Below are 22,197 nucleotides of genomic sequence, written 5' to 3' on the forward strand. Positions count from 1 at the left end.
ACACATGTACATGTGTAAAATGTTCAAATTTAAGAAGCTGATTGGTTTAGGTCATTTTATTTTCTGGCAATAAAATCTTCAGTCAAAGAACTGGGGCTCCCAAGGACTGGATGCAGACTACTAGTCAATCCCGGAATCCTTGCCTTATCCTTCAATATTTGACTTCCACAACTCTGCCTTAGTGTGGCAAAGGTGGGGTCCTGTTCCCTAAAGTCACTTGACTTTGCCTTGGCTTTTTATTTGTTTAGACTTAAGAGTCTGTGTAACCACAGCATGAGATTTGGGTCAGTGTAACATTCTAATGCCTAGGACAGGGGGAAACGGAGGAGATGTAAGTGGGCCCTATTTTCAAGGTCACGTCTTGGAAAATGAAATTAATATGTCAGTGCAGCCCATTAGGTTTGTCATTCCATCAATCCTAGAGTGAGAGAACGGAGGTCACGTTCAGTAACTTGACACTAAATTGAAAGATAGGTGTGTGCAAATGGAGAAAGAGTAGGAACCGCCATTCAAAGGAGAGTAAATTATTTTACTTCCCCTCTTTCTGAAGCTCGGAAGTCACCTTTGAGCATTCACTCCAGCTGCTCTAACAAACGTCACAGATGGTACGGCTGAGAATGGCGGAAGCCTTTCCTCAGATCCGGAAGACAGATGTAAACTCACTAGCCCACCCAGGGTCCTGGTTGAAACTGTCTGTGTGCTACCACTTCTGGCTTCCTTGACTCAGGACCCACCACTTCCATCTCTGTCCTCACACCGTGGTCTCCTCATTTTGGCATTTCTTATAAAGATCCTCATCATTGTAAGTAAGTGGGTCAGTGGGATAATCCCACCTCAACGTCCTTAATCTGATTCCATCAATTCTCTTTTCTACGTAAAGGAACATAGCATGGTGTCAGGATTATGGCATAAATGAATGGGTTGGAGGACACGTGACAATTCAGTCATTATGCAACCCTTCCAAATACTGGCTTTTCTCTTTCCAAGACGTAGGTAGTGGGGGCTGGGGATTTAGCTCAGTGGTAGAGCGCTTACCTAGGAAGCGCAAGGCCCTGGGTTCGGTCCCCAGCTCCGAAAAAAAAGAACCAAAAAAAAAAAAAAAAGACGTAGGTAGTGTGATTTTCACTTCTTCCGGGCAGAAGCACAGTTCGGTCTTCTGATGTTGGTGATGTCACTTATGACTTGTTTCATGTATACACCAATCCTGGCCTCAGCAATCCTTCAGTTTCTTTTATAGAAATAAAAATCACTATGGAGCATTCCCTGGCCCACAGTTGTTCATCTCTAGAAGACTTTTTACAATGTGTTCCAGGAATTTGTATTTTAAACAACTCCTAGATGTTTGTGATGATCAAAGATGAACAGGAAAATTGTGAGCCAGTAAGCCTATTGATGTCTTGTTCAAATAAAAACAAGAGTAAAAGAAATGAAAAATAATTTGAAAACTTTAATGATGTTATTTATATAGTGCGATCACAAAAATCCTTAAATAAAGGTACATTCAATTTCTCAGAGCATCTAATATTTAGATAATTTATAGTTCATACACTTTCTGACAAACAACTGAGTACATAATACATTTTTCTATAAAATGATATTACATTTTATACAGATAAAATTATATTATAAAAACATTCCACACTGGAAACCTGATAGTACCTATTGGAAAACACTACAAAGTTTCTATTAAAAATATATTTTATCTCTTTTATTTGTCACAATAGTAAACAGAATTTTTTTCTTTCTAAAATTAAATCCTACGACATTTCTCTCTAGGATTATAATATGTACAAAATATATCTGGATGGATATAAATAGCAATACTGTAATAGTCTTACAGATATATTAGTAACTTTTACAGAAGAGCATCAGCTTTTTAATAAAAGCCTTTAACACAACTGAAATCTCAAAGCTTCTTAAGTTAGATATTCCCATATTCAGAGAGATCCAATGGAGTCTAGATTTTATTTCTATTATTATTATTACTATTTCCAGTTGAATTACTGCATGCAGTAATAAGAGGGCGCATAGTCAGTAGACACTGAACCAGGCATGACAGCTGGATAAACTATTGGGTTGTTGAACGTTGGGGGCAATATCAATTCTTTCTCCATATAGTAGTTTCTTTTAGTGCCCTGAAACAAAGCTAGCCAATGTTGATAGAAGGAATAAAATTTGTTGATTATTTTTCATACTAAATGTACTTGGAGTCAGCTTAGGTACAACTACAGAGGAACAAGAAACACTGGACTCCTGGTGGCAGTCTGTTAAATAAACTACCATAACCTACCCCTGCTTGTCTAGCCAAGTCTGCAACTCGAATCAAATCTTCAGAGGGAAAAATAGCTAACGGTCAACTTGCCTAGAAACCTACAAATGGGATAAGGCTCGTGCACCTGATACGAATTGTAGAAAAAAGAATGTCATAGACTATCAGAGGCAGAAAGAAAGAGGCCTTCAGGGGTTGGAGATTTAGCTCAGTGGTAGAGCACTTGCCTCGCAAGCGCAAGGCCCTGGGTTCGGTCCCCAGCTCCGAAAAAAAGAATAAAAAAATAAATAAAAGAGGCCTTCATCTAGGGATGACACAGAAGATAGTAGAAGCCTTCTGAGTACTCATCCATAAGGAGAGGAAGGAAAGGGCCTATGTTTGAGGTTATAAAAATATCCTCTTTCTCAGGGTGCTTGACTTTCTAGGTGTACACCTGGCAGCTTTGCACAATTATCAAATAGCCTGCCTCACTCTCCTGACTCAGACTCCCCAGTGTGTGTGTTGGGCTGGAGGATCTTCATTCCCACCAACTGATGAGAAAGGAATCAACTGCCATTTCAAGAGCCGGAGAAGCAGCCATCTGCTCCATCAGTGTTGGCCCATCCTGAAGAAACAGCCCAGTGACCATTCCTAACTATAAGCAGCTTATCTTCACTGATTGAACCTGATTCCCTATCATTTCTAGAAAGAGTTTCTGATACAATCGGTACATGGTGAAGCTGTGCAAGAACCTGATGGTCTTCCTCAGACTGTGGGTGACGGTTTTGGGAAAGTGGTATGCTTTCAAGTGCTTGAGTGCGTACATCAGGCCCTTCAAGGTGTCTTGGTCTCCATTTTTGATCCTCCACAAGCTCAGTAGCTTCAGGAGCTGCTCGCTGGGTTTGCAGGTCTTTCTCGTTCTCTCAATCTCGTCTGGGCTGATCTTCTTCCCAGGCAAGCTCTCCATCAAGATGCGGAGCTGCTCTGTGGTGAGGTTCGCGTGGCCGATATGCCGTTGCACACTGCTTTCACAGAGGTCAATGTCTGCATGAACCAAAGAGATTTTCACATCAATCTTCCTCATCTGACAACCCAGGCAGACACTCTCACACAATTCATAGCTCCATTTTAAGAAAAGGCATTGCCCTAGGTGATTTAAATGACTAATTATTTCTGATTACTAAGGTGATATTATTTTACGTTATAATAGGAAATCATACAATCATTTCAAGCATCCAATAACAGTTTTGTGAGAAGCTTTGGATTTTGACATTGAAAAACAGAAAATTATGGACTCATCACCTTGAATTTTCCCAGTAAAACTTGAAACTTTAAAATGACAACATTTCAGGGAGAAAAAAAAACAAAGTATTCAGGTTTTATATATTATAATAAACATTTCTTCATTTGGCATCTAACCTTGGCCCTAGTTGACAAGAGTCTCTTTAACTAGTGTTTAATAAATACACATACTCTCGGAGAAGCACCCGAGTGTGGCAGATATGGGAAGCCAGTAATGGGAGTCCAAGAGCAGCAAACACATAGCCTGGAGGGCATTTTAGCAATGAACTTGGGCATAAACATAAGAAGGAGTAACTAATGTCTCTATTAACGACATGAGTCATTTACTATCTGTGAGCCTTGAGGCAACTCCGTTCGTCTTTCTGGGTTGCTGTGTTCTCATTTATAAAGCCTGGAATTGGGTCCTTTCACATACTGACAGTTCCTGGGTTTCTATTTCTTTTTCTTTTTGCTTCAGGGCTAATTACAGGTTCAAAGAATGATGTTGTTTTGCCAGAGACACAAGAAAAGTTTAGTGTTTGCATAAGCAAAAGCACCGGACTGTCAAAGGACTAAGTCTCCTAAAATCTATGACTCTGGCTTTTTGTGTCTGAAGCTTTATGGGCGGTGTAGAGAAACTCTGTCAGATATTAGGTATGGCAGGGTATTTTCTGCCCCTTATTGTCTGCATTAGGAAAACCCTCCTTCTTCTCTTAGAATATCTTCCCAAATAGTAAGTCTCTTTGCACTGTATATCACAAATTGGAAAGTTTATAATATAGTGTACATAAATTTCATGTGAATTAAAGTTCATGTTCTCCTCTTTTGGTCTCCTCTCCCCTTCCCTTCATGCCCTCCCTTTTTCCCTTCTCCACCCTATTTCTAAAGGAGATTCTTCCAGAAGCCCTAGCATATGTGACTCATGCTTTTAGCCAGCCCTTTCTCCTAAGAACCTAAAACATTTATCGAACCTTACTAATCCCCACCACAGGAGTGACCAAAATGGTAATTTGGATGCGGGCTATATAGTTGGGATTAATGAGAGGTTATCTGCAAGACACTTGGTATCTTGCTGAAGAGAATTACCAAGAACAGCAGAGCATGAAATGTGAAAGCAGGAGCCAAGAGACCAAATATCTTCTAGGTAGACGTGACTAGAGCAAAGAGTAAAGAATCTGTGAGTAGAGTCCTATTCCCCGCAGGCTAATCTTGCATGTAAAGAGCATGCCCTATCTTTTAATCGAAGCAGAGGTTGGAACAGAACCTTCCTCATCTGTGACAGGAATCCTGTCCACACTGTCAGTTGGCGAGCAAGTGTCAATACCATGATGGTTACAGGAGGAAAACACCAGCCCCACTACGTATAGTCTAATTCATTAGCTTATGAAAAATAGGTGTCTTTGATTGCCTATTAACTCATTTCTTTCAGGAGATGGTACCTTGGATGATCTTCTTCACCATTTCCTGGTCTCTGTTTTGATGCTTCCACAGCTTAAGTAGCTGGAAAGTTTGCTCTTGCGAGCTGTGTCTCCGTTTTATCCTCTCTACACTCTCTGCATTCACTTTGGTCCCAGGCAAACTGTCCACCAGAACACTCAGCCAATTCGGTATAATCTTGGTAGGCACAGCAAACCTGAAGAATGCCTCTTCGCACAGGGTGACATCTGTAGGGAGAGTGACCAATAACAAGATTCACTGAATGCTTTCACTTCCCGAAGTCCTTCCAACGAAAACAAAGCAAAACAAAGCCAACCACAAAATGAGTTTGGGGGCTGAGTTTTCTGTGAGACAGCGGGCTAAAATGGGAAGTCTGAATAAAGAGTTTTCTGTAGGATGCTCTTAATATAGAGACCAACTGGGTTTCTGTGTTATCTTAGATTCGTTCATTTCCCTTTCTCTTTTTTGGAGCGGGGAAGGGGGAGATGTAAACATTAAAAAACATTTAATGAGAATTGAATATAAATACATACAAATAATTGACAAAATTATATAACTTAATGTAAATATTAATGCTTTATTAAAAGGTTACTTGGTGACTACCAGGTACCTCAAGGTCAGGATCAAAGAAAAACCAAAACACAAAATCATTCTCTAGAAAGAACTTAAACAATAATCAAAATAGTGTACTGTATTTGTGTGCAATCATGATAGTGCATTATTTTATGTGTTGTAAACATATTGCTTATCAGTAAGACAAATATATATGTGAATGTTAAACCATTAATTATCTATATTTTTCTAAGTAAATTTTCCAGTGTTTTTTGTAAATACCAATGTTTATAAAGTAAAGGAATCAGCATATACTAAATGCTCAATTAATTGCAAAAATAAAATCAAGGTTAAGGCTGGAATTAACTCTTTTCATTAGCCTTCCCACTCATTTTTGTTTTTCAGATAAGAAAAGGGTTAAATTAATCAAGGTAGCTGACAATGTAGTGACAAACATCGGAAGTGGCTTGGAACTATAGAATGCACCTGTGTTCCTTCTTATGTTTCATGTTCTGTATAAGAAACAAAGACATTTTGGAAGAGTCACATTGGTTTGTGTCAGTTTGACCTGCTCATGAAGGCACGGCATTGATGCATAAGTCCCACGGGGAAATATTGAGATTAATGTAGAAGCCGGGAAGCAGAGTGAACGAATACACGGATAGGATCACTCCGATGGAGTGCTTTCTTCTATTTGTGGTGACTATAAGCAACTAAAGAATTTAACACAAAGCACCTTGGAGCTTCCATGCAACAAATCTAGGGAAATAACTGGTAGCAAAGCCAAGTTCACACTTCTAAGTTTCCAACAGCTTGTTATTTTTAGTTGCTGATCTATACTTTAGCTAATACAGACATTCTAAGAAATGATAGAAATATTCGACTCAGTTCTATGATTTGAAGTTGGCTAATTTGTGCTCAGGTTATCAGCTTGACATCACTAATGGGTTATTCTTGATGTTGGTGCGAGAGCACTGGGAAGCCTCAGTGTCTTATGGTACCCTTGGGATCAGTGAGAAGACACAAGGTTTTCTGTTGTTGTTTTGTTTTTTTTGTCTTTTGTTTTTGAAATTTGTTTGTTTGTTTCTTTAAATTTGAGCTGTCCGCACCTGTTAGGCTGGTTAAAAATCAAAAAACGCAGAGCGTAACCAGGCTTCTTGGTACACACCTTTAATCCCAGCACTCCATAGGTAGAGGCAGGTGGATCAGGTGGATCGAGGCTAGTATAGTCTACATTGTAAGTTCCAGGACAGCCAGAACTGTTACACAGGGAAACCTTGTCTCCAAACAAACAAACAAACATAAAATTCAAAATGTAAGTTTGTATGCCTCTCAGAAAAGGCCATGCTGAAACAGTAAGAAAACAGGCTGACCCATTCAGTATAATTACCTATTCCACAATTTTGAGTTGCTTCTCTGTTTCCGGAACATACATTGTCATGTGTTGCATTTCCTTTCTGAATTAGCAGGAGGCCAAGTGAGCTGCAGTTGGTGTGTTTCCTACAGGGTGCTTTCGATGACGTCTCACCTGAGAAGAACCCATCCGGACATCTTTTGCAAACCGTGTTTCGCTCTGGGGTCCCTGTTGAAAAACACCCAGAAATTTAGCACCTTCTCTCTCAACTCTCTCTCTGTAGACAATGACTTAGCACAGATCTGGAGAAAGTTTTTACTGCTACTGTGTATTGCAGGGAACTTTCAGAGTTTCCATTTTTCACTTCATTAGACAGCGATAACAAAACTTCTATAGTCGGCCCCCTCAGGCTCTTTCCCCTTCCTGTAATACCCGCACAAGTTTGTTGTGCTATTACCTACAAAGATGCTCCTGAAATGGGAAATGGAAGGAGAGGAGGGTGGGGTATTCATTAGTGCTGCCACTGACGAAGTGCCAGTAAGGCTTGTCAACCGTATTCTTTGCACAATTATTCCTGGAAAAACCATCAAGATAAGTGCGGTGTGTCTGCTTTACTGTCTGACACACTTTGAAGTCAGCACCCATTCAATGTTGCATTGTTAAATTCCAATCATTTCTTATGGAAGTTCTTTCTCTCCTACCTCCTAATTGAGAACTGTGCAAACCTTGAGAACCATGCATTACAATAAACTCTTGAAGGTGGTGGTAAAGTTGACTGCTGACTCTAATCGTATCCCCATGGTTGAGCTACATAATAAACAGACGATGATGTAGTGTTTGTTTATACTGTTGAGTAAATAGCGAGCGTGGTTAAATCTTTGGGAAAGGATAACTATAAGGATATTTTACTTTGTGCTCCTAAGGCATTTAATACTTTGGAAGACATCACTGGATTTGAAAACTCTTGAGTTGAAGAAACTTTCAATAGAGATGCAACTGAAAATAAATATATTCAAACCCTGGACTCTATTATGCATGAGCACAGCACACATTATAGTGCATTTGCATATGAAAATATCTCCATCTAGTGTAAGCTGGCTGAACAGATTTAGACTTCCGTATTCAAATGTAGATTGCACAGGCCAACTCTGGCTCATGCAAGATAACAAACACAAAAGAGATGAATGAAAGCTACAGAAAATTATTAAATTTCATTTATTAAAAAGTTCCACCTCTCATTTCATTGTGTCGCTTACCCATCCTGAAAAGGGAAAAAAAATGGAAAGAAAAGAAACCAGTAAAAAGTGTGGTTCAAGTCTCATCATTTATAAAAAGATTGATGATTCATTGCCCTGTAAAAAAGATAAAGGGCTAGAAGGGAAAGAGAAGAAGGGAAAGCATAGTGTGAAGTCTCACAGAAATGCTGTCTCAAACACTGCAGTGACATTGTCTTAAGAACAATCCTCACAAAACAAAGAGGATGTACACTAGGAAGGGAACTTCCTTACTACATCCCTCTCCTTAAATGGAACCCTGCTCCGTGCTAAGCTCTACAGTCTTGTAAGTAGAAATATTTACACATCTGGTCTCTGTCAACTTACTGGGAATACATCCCTTGAGTGTGTGGACCCAAGAATCCATTTGCCAACTATCACATGATGTACACAGAAAGAAATGTTACTGTTCTTCAGGTACATGTTAGGGGCTTGTTTTTTCTGATGTCACCTAACAAGAGGTCATGTGTATAACATATTTCTTCTGGTGAACTGCCCTTTCTAATTCTTTAACAAGAAGAGTCCAAAGAATAATTTGTAATTATTACCTCTGTGAATAGGACTTCTTCTAACATCGGCAGAACTCTTGTGCCTGAAAACGATGTAGCCATCTAAGTAACGATTTCACCACGTTAGTATGTGTAGAAATAACAAACATCTAGCCTGACAGACAAAATGTGAAACACTAAATGACAAGATGAATTGTAACTCACTAAAACAGTCCAAAGTAACGACAGGAAGCAGAGGACTTGCTAGCAGGATATGAAGAGTAGAATATGAAGCGAGCTTGGCTTCAAACCAACAAGAAAAATAGATATCAAATATTTTATAGACTAACACCAAACAATCCTCCCTCTCTTAGGGCCTGGAAACCTCTGTGCAGAACCCCCTTGCAGGTTTTCAGGGAGAAAAAAGGTTAAATAAAGTCCACCATGGTAACTCAGACGAAAGCATGTGCCTTTATTCTAAGACTTATGGTTACCTGTTGCTTGGCCCTGATGAAATATTTTCATGTTTAGGAGAACAAGGACCTTACTAGTTCCACAATGTTCAACTTTTGAGCTGCACAACTCATGCTTAATTTCTGTATCTGAATCTACTCAATCCATTTCACTGGAGTAAGGAGGCTAGGGGTTTTTCTACTCAATTGAGTCCCAAAGTATTCCCCAGTAAAAAGTAGGAAATAACAGTTCTTTCTCCTTGAACTGTACAAGGTAGTCATGTGAGCATGGTCTTTACTGCAATGCTCACTCTTTTAAAGATTCCCTACAAAAGAGACTAAATAGATTTAAATTTTTTGGTTTTGGCCTTGTTTCCTTTCTTGAGACATTCATTCACACACTCACTGAATAGCCTAGGCTGCCCTGACATTCACTGTGTACACTCAGCCTCAACCCTGTGATCAGAAGCTGGAGCTTCTTTGGAGATGGGACTTCCTTGGCCTTTGCTTTTGTACCTGGCTTTAACTGTATATACTCCCCGTGTCTGCCTTCAGACCTATAATACTGGTCATTTAAACTTTTACTTGTCATAAGCAATTCACGTACTAGGCTATGAACTCTCAACCAGGAGCAAATTGGCCTCCCATAGTGGAAGGAGGCCTGCAGTTGGGAGCTGGTTGCTAGATTCACAGGTCTTCAGGGAGGCACAGGACAGGCTCGCACGGAAAAGAATGATCCAGCTGTGTAAAGAGCAGTGAGTTGAGAGACGCTGCTGTAAAGTGAGTTAGAGCAAGTTACAGGGATTTCTCTTTCTTCCCACTGAGAGCGTACTCTTCACTTTCCTAAGCCACAAGTCTTGTAATCTCCAGGGCAGCTTTGTGGCTTTGTGCGTGTGCGTGAAAAGAAATGTGGGTTTCAGCTTTGTAAGTCCCTCACTAGCCCCCAGCCCATGCTGTTTGGAATTGGAGAAGGGAAAGTACTTGTTTATACACAAGGACTTCCTGTTTGCTTGACAATCTGTTTTGTCTAAGATAAAGAACAAACTGGTTGTCAAGTTTGCTGCTGTCCTTATCCTCCCAAACGTTCAACTCCTGTGCCAAGAGGAGAAGCAGCTTCATTTTTAATAATGATATGTAGTTCCCCTAACCATTCCCATTTTTTACATAATTAATTATAACCGTTCATTGTTAGTACTCCAGAGTCTCATTAATATCAGCATAATTATTCTCTTGGTATCGATAACATTTCTGATGTTTGTCAAAAAGCACTGCAGACTGAAACTGTCCGTGCCAAAGTGAAACATGGTGGTATATGTTAGCTTCTCTTGGTAGCGCAACTCAGACCAGGGTCCTTTAAATTTGAGCTGTTCATCACGTGTCTCATTAGGGAACGCTTTGCTGCATTTGAGATTCCTCACTAAATTACGCTGCAGTGGCAAAGGATCCCTTTGAGAAAGGTCCTTTGGAAACAATCCAGACACACAGCTCACAGCTAACAGGTACCTTTTATCAGAATCATCTCGATACACAGGACACAGCTAACGGGGACTTTCATCAATCAGGACAAGTGTCCCCTAAGCTAGCTGCTGCCTAGCTCTTCGGGGTCCTTCTTGATTTTGCTGTGCCTCATAATAGATACCTACCAGCCTGCAGCACACCCAAGCCTGGGGGACAGCTCCGGTGCTTCAAGCAGAATTCGAGCTCCAGGTAGCGCCCTTCCTCACATTCGCACACTCGGTTGTGGGTGCGGTTGCACTCCTGTTTCACGGTCTGCAGTTCCTTGCACACGGGGCTGCAGTACACGCATTCATCACTCGTGTGCCAGCTGTCTGTATAAGAGTAGTCAGGGCAAGGGACACACAGTGTCTTCCTCCTGACTGTGCAGTGCTGTTTTAGGTAGGTGCCAGGAGCACATTTGTCACACAAGAGCTGACGTCCGGTTTCTGGGTCATAATGCAAGTATTTTGGAGGAAAGGTTTCCTGGGTTGTCCATTCAATGATGTCCAAGAACTAGAAGAGACACAGTGGTTTATTGGGGTGGAAATGGGATGGTGATTCTATGCCAAGGCAACATCTGAGTCAAAAAGTCACTAATCACCTAACCATAATGCCATTCCTGGGATCTCCTACACAAGAGAGGTTCCAAAGCCACGACTTTGCTTCCAGATGTTTCTCCAAGAGGATAAATGGCAACAGGCAAACAACGTGATGCAGACTCAAAGAAGACAGCAATAATAGAACTCAGAATAGCACTGCTAACACACGGGAGACCACTGAATAGTCATTTGACCTCCAGGACTTCATTACCCTAGGTCTCAGGATCATCTCCAGATTAGTGTAAACTGGTCACCCTCACAACAGTTACACCGAAATCACTTAGACTCCTTGTTAAAAATGTAGACTTCCAAGGCATACCCTAAAGCAATGTGGTTTTCTTCCTGGGGAGTTGGGCTTATAAATTAGCAATGCAAATGGACAAAAGTACTGTGTTGATTCTATTGTATGGAATGAATATACTAAGCATTATTTTCTCACTGACTTTACTAGTTACTGTGGGCCAGACTCTGTTCTAAGTACTCCAGATATAGTTCTAAATTAAATGGCTCAGAGACTGCACCTAGAAGTTTGCAGTCCAGTTAGAGAAGAAAAGTCATACAGTAAAATTAAAAGGAATGGTAGAAATTAAACACTATTTTAAAAATAAATGGAAAAGCAGGGTAAGGAGATAGGAAACATGCAGCAGAAGATGGAGAAAGTCTAAATTGCTAATATTCTTGCAGTAGTTGGACTGAGGACCAGATAATGTCTCTTTTAGTTTCTGTAATTAAGGCTTAATGATGAAAAGCAATGGAATAGAGTTGATGAAGTGGGAAAGTACATGATTATCAGTTTCCATCCATCCATCCATCCATCCATCCATCCTTCCATCCATCCATCCATCCATGCATCCATGCAATAGATTCATGTGAAATGTCTACTGGGAGTAAGGAACCAGAACTATGCATCACACACGAGCACAGTCCCTGTAAGCTTACAATCCGCTAAGAAGAGTCCTAGTATCTTAAGATGGACATTTTCTCCAATGAGCAAGCTGGCAGACAATCTTGCCACACACAGGTCTTTCCTTGGGTTAACTGGGGGAAACAGGAGGGAGCAGGCATGGGTTCAGAAGCCACCATCCATCATAAGAAGTCTGTGAAGAAAGGGAAATGACGCCACAGGCAAGGGGGCTTCATGGAGGACCAGCACCACATGAATTCTGTCTCTTGTTCTACATCCCCAAAGGTCTTCAGAAAACAGCTTCCCACTAATTACAGGAAACATGTCCTCAGAAGGAGCAGTGTTATTTGTGTGTGGAGGGTGGCTTGCTTGATTTGTATTGTTTGTTTTTTGGTACAAGGATCAGCACTGACTGTTTACAGGTTTGGGGAAAGGAGCAAACCAAGCACAATATTTTCTCCCCAAACTCTCTTGTTTGTAGAGCTCAGGAAATGTTCCCTTCTCACCACCACACATTCCTGGGTCAACCTTGCCAAGCTAGAGAAACAGCATCCCCTATTAAATGAGATGTTGTCAAGGCAAAGAAGACTAACTGGCCTCTTTCATAAGCATTCGGTATTTTAATGTAAGAGATTCCATTCACTTCTCAGTGGAACATGGCCAGTGTCTTAGACCATATGAGCTGATAACCGGAAAGAAAATAGCAAAATACCTCCCCAGAATAATGGATCTTTCAGCAGAGTGCTTTGCTGTGAGATACTCCAACCTGCAGCCTGAGAGTGGAACAGTGTAAAGCCAGGCCTGCTGGCTCACCAGGACACCCCACAACTTGATGGTTCTGAGAAAAGCATGCTCCTTTGTTTCTCTGAGGCTGTTGATGGCTTGAAAGACGCAAAGATGAAATGACTGGCTGGCTGACTGTTGATTTGAATATGCTATGAGGCATGAGTTAAGGATCTGGTTCAAATATTTCTCCAATCCCCAGTGCTATGGCATGAGGTTTTCCTAACACAACATACAAACCCATATGAAAGCAATGAGACATACTTTCATTTCTTTTTCTATTGCAGTTCACTTTAGATTTCCTGGAAAGCCACTTTTGAGGGTTTTGTCTGCTTTCAAGAGGTCTGGCTGAGAGGTCCAGAGAGGCATTTTTCTCAAGTTCAGCATCCAGCCAAGCTTCTCATTGTTTTCCTGTGCCCATTTCCACAGGGGTCAAGAATGCTCACTTGTTCATTAACATTGCTCCACCCCGTTCCATTACTCAGAAATGATGAAGATGGGATGGGAGAGGCAAACAGTAACTACTTATGTGCTTCACCCTTTGGAGCCACAAAAATACCAACAATTGCTTAGTACTTGTAACTTGGAAACATAAAGTTTGAAATGGTCTAAAATCCAAACCTTTCTGACTCTCATGTAAGTGTTCAAGAAATTTAGATTGTGTAGAAATGGGGTGCTGGGATTTGGAGACTAGGGGGTCTCAGCTGTCAAAGCACATGCAGTTGTTCTTAACACATTAAAAGTCAAAATATAAAATATTTCAAATTCCAAGACTTTCAGACTCAAGACTATATCACCAAGAACACTAATACAATTTGCATTTTTCTAGGAAGTTGACATGATACTACTGTTTCCCTGAACCAATACCGTGGAAAGCAGTGATTTCTTTAAGATACAGGAAAATTGAGGTGAAAGATATTTAGAGAAACAGTGGAATAAACCAAGCCTGGATTTAAGAATTAGAGAGTAATTAGTGGAGACACTTTCCTCAAGATAATTCAATGTGGAATTATCATCATACACATTTTAAAACCCAGAAGGTTTTAAAGTTCAATTGGACGTCTGTGCTTTGCTCAGGAAAAAAATCCACTTTAGTAAAAGTAAAATTCAATGTGGTCAAAATTGGATAGTTAGGTCTAAATCTTTGGTTAGCCCCAATTCCCACACAGAATTTCTTGACTTGGTATTTGGACAGAGGATGGGCAAGGTTAATACATCTCTCTTCTTCTCTGTCACTTTTCTCACTCCCTTCCCATTTCCTGGAGCAAAGACAGAGATATGGTCTTAACATTAGTTATTGCTCCTTTGCCTACTGATAGGATTTAAAACTAAATAAGGGTTTAAAAATAATGAAATTTTCAAAAATCCCTGACCATCTGCCGAGACTGAGGGACATATATAAGCATGTCTGTTGAACCTGAAAGTGCTTTTTATAGAAGGGAACATTCTTTCCAAGTTTTATGTCTGGATTATAAAAGAAATTAAGTATAGCTTTCTTTTTACCTCCTATTTTTCATTTGTCCACTTTCCATTCCCTGTCTATCTATTACATGATCTAATCACACATTCTTGAAAGTAATGTAAAAGGCCTACAATCTACTATGTTACACCAGTCTGGAATTTGTTCTAGAAGCTTCCATAGTACTTCTCTTGAAAGCATTGTTAAAGTTCTATCTCTAAACACTGTATTATCCATTTATGTTTCTAATGTATAACAGAATGAAAGAATTTTCTATTCCAAACCAATCCATCTTTCTTATCTACCGAACACTAACAGAGGGCAGAACTGAGTGAAGACTGAATTAGTCCTGTAGTGTCTTTTCTAACTTGACTGTTGCTCTGTTCTTGGATTTGAAAATCTAGTCAAATCAAGTCAGAAACAAATATCCTAATCTCTTGCCTTTCGGGCCTTCCACTGTGCTCCATTCAGCAGCCTCTTTGTATGCAGAGGTTTTTATACCAATCTCCACTTTTCAGATTCAGATATGTCTTCCATTTACTCTCAGATGACAAGTGATTTGACCAGAGGCTTCTATTGGTTTATGTGACTTTATGACTTCCTAAAAGACAAAAGAATACACTTCCTCTGGCAGGTTTATTTTTGTATTATGCAATACAGACAGTCCCATAGTACCAGGCTTGCTCTCTGGTCTGCAGAACCATGAATGACCCAGTGGGTTTCCATTTATGGAAGATTCATTAAAAGCATCCCACGCAGGTCCTGAAATAGTCCCTTGGTTTGGGAGTTCCTTTTGTAATCCCTCGTCATGATCTTTGCCACAGAGAACTATTTGAGGACTGTCCAGAGTTAGCTAAACGTCTGGTCAGTGTGTAAACCATGCCATTTCCAAGTCCGTCTCAGTCATTAAAGGAAAGATCCAGGGTACATGCAATTGAAAGTTTCATGAAGATAGCTTGTAGTATAATCGTAAAACTTATTTAAAATAAGCACTTTTCACATTAAGTTCAATTTGTTTGCTTGTTTATATTCTCATTTTGGCCCTTTGTATTTCCCTATTACCCTTCCATACCTTAATTAATTAACTCACTTAGCAAACATTGATATATATATATGCTCATTGACCCACGCCCCCAAAAAAGAAAGCAGGAAAAGTGACTGGACACTAAGGAAAGGACTGAACAGACCTGAACAGACAATTGGGTCAGAATTTATGCAAAACGGTTGATAAGAGAAGGAAGGGTAGAGGAGTGCTGGTTGATTTTACTGGGACAGGCTGGTATCCAAAGCAGCAGTTGAATTTTGTGTTTCCTGAAGTCTCCACTAATTTCTGAAGACAGAAGTATGAGCATACATGAATAAAGAGAAAGACTTCGGGTGGAAACATTTTTTGTTGTTTGTTTGTTTGAGACCCAGTGATGATGCTAAGCAAATAAATGGAAATGCATACTGATAATTCAAAAATGCAACTGAGGACCCCGCTTTGAAGGTTCTGAACACATAAATGTCTTTAGGGGCAGAGCAGATATATTGCCTAATGATGTGTATAAGCAGAAAAGGGGAACTACACACTAACTTTTAGTATTTGCATATATTTATGAGATGAAAAGGAGAATGTAACAGTGTATGAATATTATGGACGTTTGTGAGAAGCATACAAAATTGGTGATGAGTAAAGTTTGAAAAATCTACAGCCCGGCCACCCAATGTGAACATACATGTGCCCATTCCACTGAAGAAGTTGTGTTTAGACTATGTTAACCAGATTGCAAGCTTAGTTCTAGCATTGCCTCAGTTATTCTAGGCCAGTAATTTGTGTCTAAATGAGAATGATTCTGATTTTTTTATTCTCCAAATAATCACTTTCAAATAAATAGTAACATAGAAACATATTTTTGCAAATGGTGAATATTAGTTTGTATTCCCTCATGACCATAGGCTAGAAACTTCTATTCATTTTCCAGCAATGCATAAACTTGGGTGCTGTATCTTGGAATCCAAACAGTTGATAGGTGGAGGCATGAAAATCATAAGATCAAGATCATAGTTGGTTCTATATAAAGTTCAAAATCAGTTTGGAGTTCACGGGACCCTCTTCTCAATATACATATAATTAGATCACACATTATATAATAAAATTGGTTTTAGTATCTTCCCAATGATGTTACTACTCTTTTGGTTCTGCCAAGGGATTTAAGGCTGGTTCATGCTATTTTTCCTGGGAGGTTCAGAGACTCAAGAGTTTGCCTCCATGTTTTTTGAATGCTTCACATGAGTTTGTGCAGATAGTCTCCTCTGTATCTCAATATTTACTCAATCCAGTAGATAGGTCGAATGCCTTCTCTGTAAACCTCAGATACTTAGAGATGATACAGCACAGATAACCATCTAAAGTGTAATTGATACATTTGCAAAGACATGCACATAGCCTGCATTTCCAAGTCTATGGAAGGACAGGGGTGAAAGATTTGCCCAGAGGGGTATTTTTTAATGCATCTTTCATCTGCATGGAGTTTTGCAAGCGCTGTTTCATTTGGACTTAGCGTCTATGAGCAAAGGCAGTTCATTGAGTTTATCTGCTGCTGCCAGGTCCCCTCCTGGGGAGTAGCCTGCTTAGTAATTTCCACACTAGCCAGTTACTTGGCTCACGGTTGTCTCCAGGTAAGGAAGGAAAAGCAAATGAATTAAGTCTGTTCATCTTTACATCTGTGCTCTGCTGCCAACTGCTTTTCCAGGCAAATGGGGAGAAGGAAACACAAACAGCTATGATTTATTAGAAGAATTACTGGGCCAAATTTGATGTGCATTTGCTTCCCTGGAGGCTGAAGAACAGTCTCCAGGTAAAATGTAACTTTTAATGTAATTTTTGTTCACTTCAGAAGTTTCCTTTACTTTTCTGAAGGCATTAACATTAATTAGCTCTGTTTAGTTTGTGCATAGACTCAGTCCAAAAGCGATTTGTTTATGAGTGTTTGCTATGATGAAAAAGTGCTACAAGTGGTTAACATTTTACTGATTAAACAAATTGAAAAATAAAAATAATAAACCTAAGTAAAATGTGAACATTTAGGAAGAAGGAATTACAGATATAGGTTAACAGGTTAACAGGTTAACACAAACACGCAGGCACACGCGCACACGCACATACCCCACCTTTTTGGAGACATAATATTGGTCCTGGAAAAGAACACCACAGAAGTACTGTTTGCATGGTTATCTCTACTTAGCCTCCCTTGAAAAGCACCAGGCAGCACTAGGCCTTGGAAGACTCTCCAGCTACAATCCCTGGCATCTGAAGCTGAGAACCGATGGTGTATTCTGGCATGTTGATATTGCTGAACACAATTTTAAGACTACAACTTGTTTTTATTGTCCTTTTCTTGGAAGATAATATATTGCTCACAATTCCTGTAGATCCTTTAGCTGAATAAGAAAACCTATTGTCGTTTAAATAACACATGACCACAGGCCACCGTTAAAAGGAAAGTAAAGAAAGCTATGATAGGGACAAAATGAAATAAAAGTTAGAAGGAAGGGGGAAATCAAATAGCATCTGTGCTAAATATGTAGCTATTCATTGTCAGCCTATGATGTCTGAAGGGTCATACTGTCCATTCTGTATGATATGGAGAAGAATAACAGCATTGTATAATATAATAGCACAATATAGCAGGCCGTAGGCTAAACTCATCCTTCACATTCTGTTATCTTTTATCCTCCACAGACACCGCCAAGGAGATATGATTATCTCCCTTTTAAAGATGAAAAAATTGGTCTGAAGAGAGTTGAGTGACTAGTCAGCGATAACAAAAATTCCATACCTTTGAGAGTTCAAATCCGACCCTGCTTGAAACTAATCCTGAGACAACTGACTCTTCTTGGGAGTAAGTTTCCCAGTCTCATGAAAGAAGTAGATGTGAAAGTAACTGTGATACGATGTAACGATATCATACATGTGTCACTTGTCTATCTACTCATCTACATAGCTATTTCTCTATCCATCCGTATATTCACTCAACTCAAAGCAGAAATTCTCCTGTTTTCCACTGAAATAGTTGACACAATGCTTTGATAGAAAGGGCAAAGTGGAAAATTAATTACGCCAAGCAGTAGATCCTCAGTGATGCATCTTCTTGCATTGACCCTCCATTCTTTCCCACCTCCTATTATATGCTAGATCTTCCTTCCCCATGCTTTCAGTGTCTGATAAGACATTAACTTCTTGACTTATACTGTTTCACCTAAGGAATTTGGACTTAGAGTCATACTCAATGTAAAGACCACTACAAAAAATAAATAAATAAATTTCCCCTTGAGCTAAAAAGCTAAATGAATCTAAGAAGTTAAAAATAAATACATAGAATCACAGTTTCTAAAGATTTGGCCCAAGGACCTAGTCTGTTCATCCTTTACACCATCTGGATGTTCTGGGTTGAAGATATACAAATGCCTTTTTTTTTCTGATTTGTTGGTATTTTTCAATGAACTCGGTGACTAGATATTAGCATGCTCTACTACAGAAACAGTTCATCACCACCACCATCATCATCACCACTAACACCACCATCATCTTCTTTTTCTTCTTCTCTAGTTAACTTTACGGAAAATTCCTGAAGTTAGTGAAAACTACTTAGTTCCTGGGAATCCCCCAACTTCTAGTTTGTAAATCTCTGCATCATAGGATTTTTATCAATAAATATGTGGAATGGTATATGTTACATGTAGGTGCGCTAGTTATTCTAAAAGGTACTATGTCTTTCTATTTTATATTTTCACCCTTTGTGAGCATTTAATTTGGTCGGTGCTGTAGATGAATGAACCTTTAATGAGGAAATGTCAGCTGGAAGGAAGGAAGGAAAACAAGCATAGTTTGCCCTATGCTCATAGAGGAGGGTGTTTTTTTGTTTTTTGTTTTTGTTTTTTTATTAATTTGAGTATATCTTATTTACATTTCGAGTGTTATTCCCTTTCCCGGTTTCAGGGCAAACATCCCCATAATCCCTCCCCCCCCCTTTATGGGTGTTCCTCTCCCCATCCTCCCCCCATTGCCACCCTCCCCCCAACAATCTAGTTCACTGGGGGTTCAGTCTTAGCAGGACTCAGGGCTTCCCCTTTCACTGGTGCTCTTACTAGGATATTCATTGCTACCTATGAGGTCAGAGTGCAGGGTCAGTCCATGTATAGTCTTTAGGTAGTGGCTTAGTCCCTGGAAGCTCTGGTTGCTTGGCATTGTTGTACATATGGGGTCTCGAGCCCCTTCAAGCTCTTCCAGTTCTTTCTCTGATTCCTTCAACGGGGGTCCTATTCTCAGTTCAGTGGTTTGCTGCTGGCATTCGCCTCTGTATTTGCTGTATTCTGGCTGTGTCTCTCAGGAGCGATCTACATCCGGCTCCTGTCGGCCTGCACTTCTTTGCTTCATCCATCTTGTCTAATTGGATGGCTGTATATGTATGGGCCACATGTGGGGCAGGCTCTCAATGGGTGTTCCTTCTGTGTCTGTTTTAATCTTTGCCTCTCTCTTCCCTGCCAAGGGTATTCTTGTTCCCCTTTTAAAGAAGGAGTGAAGCATTCACATTTTGATCATCCGTCTTGAGTTTCATTTGTTCTAGGCATCTAGGGTAATTCAAGCATTTGTACTAATAGCTACTTATCAATGAGTGCATACCATGTGTGTTTTTCCGTGATTGGGTTACCTCACTCAGGATGATATTTTCCAGTTCCAACCATTTTCCTACGAATTTCATAAAGTCGTTGTTTTTGATAGCTGAGTAAATTCCATTGTGTAGATGTACCACATTTTCTGTATCCATGAGGAGGGTGTTTTAATTCAGCCTACACACCTGATAGCTGTTCTACTCTGCAGCCCAGCTATCATTTTCTGTCAGGCCTAAATTTTAAATTTTCAGCCAAAGAAAGTGTTAGACCTGAGAAAGAAACCATCTCTATGACTGTCTGATTAAACAATCTTTATTTAGACTGCCCATCCAGTTGCTTCTCCCAAATTTGGGATTTCAGAGAGCAACCCCTCACTCTTTTGTGGGGAAGGATTGGGGTTGATAGAAAACATCTGTGACGATAGCTGACCACATCTGAACAAAAGAACAGGGGACTCAGAGCTCAAGATTTAGAATACCGAAAAATATTTCTGATGTGGTTTCTGTTTGGATTTTACAAAAAAGATGTCCTTATTTGTGAAGCCTTCACCCATAAGATTGGGTTGTGATGCTACTCACAGTTACTGTCTCAGGCACCCCACAGACTGGGATGTTGGCTGCTGGGTCAAATAAGCAACTTCAAAATCTCAATGCCTGCAATCAACACCAAAAGTGCCTCTTGTGATCTGTCCCAGTGCTTCTGTCAACGGTCAACAATTTTTGTCTAGTAAGTAATATTTAGAAATTACTTATATGTGTGGAAATTTGAAGAGAAAAATCAAACAACCAAAAACTACAGAAATTTTTGGGTATAACAGTAATACTATGATGCTTGGTTTGGAAGTGAAGATGTCATTTTAATTTACCAGGCCTTTGCTCAAGATGCCCATATCCCGCCCATTCTATCCTCACTAGATGATTCTGGAAACTACCAAATTTTCAGAAAGGAGAGCACCTGAGAATGCCTGGCCAAAACCCACTACCATCACACAGTAAACGTCATCCACCTTCACAGAGCAGTTAGTTCTTGTTCCTTCCTTTTTACTGGACATCATAAGAAGATACAAAAAGAAGAGTGTGGTGACGAACGTCTGCTGTCTGGCAGCTGCTATGTTACTCAAGTGTAAATTTTAATGGTCTTTCCGGCTGCCTATTACCATGCATGGTATGCCTAAAGGTTTGACATTTATTCCAAAGAGCAGTGTGCAATTGTCAAGCACTTCTTTGTGAATATAGATTCAAAGAGAATTTTGCTCAATGACTCTAAGGAGATTGCTTGTGGCCATAATTAGACCTCTTCAGCAAGTCCTGGGGGAATGTCTTGAACTTGGCTTTTAACTAAATGGAGAATGCAAAAAAACATGGCCACATTGCCAATTTCTATGCATCCCAGCTGATGGCAAGAATGAGAAAACGGGAATGGTTTTGTTTTAGAAGAATAATTCATGACACTCAAATATATATTACGCTATCTAAAATTAGATAATATTTCAAAAGCTGCTGCCTTGACTTCCACCACAGACCAATGGAACAAAAGAGATTCTTGTAAAATATTCCTGTAATGTTTTATAGATAAGAAGTCTAGTTGGTTTTTGATATTTAGGGTAAGGAACAATATATAATCAATTAATTTTTTAAATTAGAGCAGACATACCATATACAACTTGGCTCAGTTCCTCTATTTAGAAGATGCATAGTTAGGGTCACTGGGTAAACCTTGAGGGTGCAGGCAGAGCTAAGAACCCAGAGCTCTTGAATCTGTCTGCCTTACTATTGCAGAGTATCATGGCATCACTCTGCGTCTAGGATGACTTACAGAGCTAGTGTTGATAGTGTTGACACAAACTAATGGGGAAGGGATGTTATAAGAAATAAGCTCTTGATATCAGCAGTTTCTAAGTGTGAAATATATAAGTTCAGAACAAGAAAGGAATAAAAAAAAGATTCTGTATTTGAACAAGAACATAGTGAGACTGAGTAGAAGCACAAGACCAAGACTACCCAAAGAGCAAGAGTGAAAGCAGCCGAGGACACGGACAAAGTCAGGTCTATGTTCATTGTGAAGTGTAGAATATGAGAAAGAGCAAGCCAGAGATGAAAAGAAGGACAAAACGAAGCCACAAGCAAGAACAAAAGTAAGAGGAAAACAGCAATCAAAACAAGTACAGGATATAGAACAGCAGAAGAAAGGGCAGCTACCTAATAAGAAACATGG

At 39.7% G+C, this 22,197-nt stretch overlaps 1 protein-coding gene across 1 annotated transcript in view; it reads right to left on the reverse strand.

Moving 5' to 3' along the window:
- Positions 1-1,427: 1,427 nt before the first annotated feature.
- Positions 1,428-22,197, reverse strand: part of Tnfrsf11b (TNF receptor superfamily member 11B) — a 28,011-nt gene continuing 7,241 nt past the window's right edge. The window contains exons 2-5 of the mRNA NM_012870.2: positions 10,730-11,096; positions 6,909-7,100; positions 4,969-5,193; positions 1,428-3,292 (exon numbers count right to left, since the gene is read on the reverse strand). Coding sequence (NP_037002.1) covers positions 2,904-3,292; positions 4,969-5,193; positions 6,909-7,100; positions 10,730-11,096 — 1,173 coding nt within the window. The 3' untranslated portion in view covers positions 1,428-2,903. The remainder of the gene's footprint in view (positions 3,293-4,968; positions 5,194-6,908; positions 7,101-10,729; positions 11,097-22,197) is intronic.

This window comes from Rattus norvegicus, chromosome 7 (genome assembly GCF_021556685.1).
Source record: "Rattus norvegicus strain SHRSP/BbbUtx chromosome 7, alternate assembly SHRSP_T2T, whole genome shotgun sequence".
Taxonomy (NCBI): domain Eukaryota; kingdom Metazoa; phylum Chordata; class Mammalia; order Rodentia; family Muridae; genus Rattus; species Rattus norvegicus.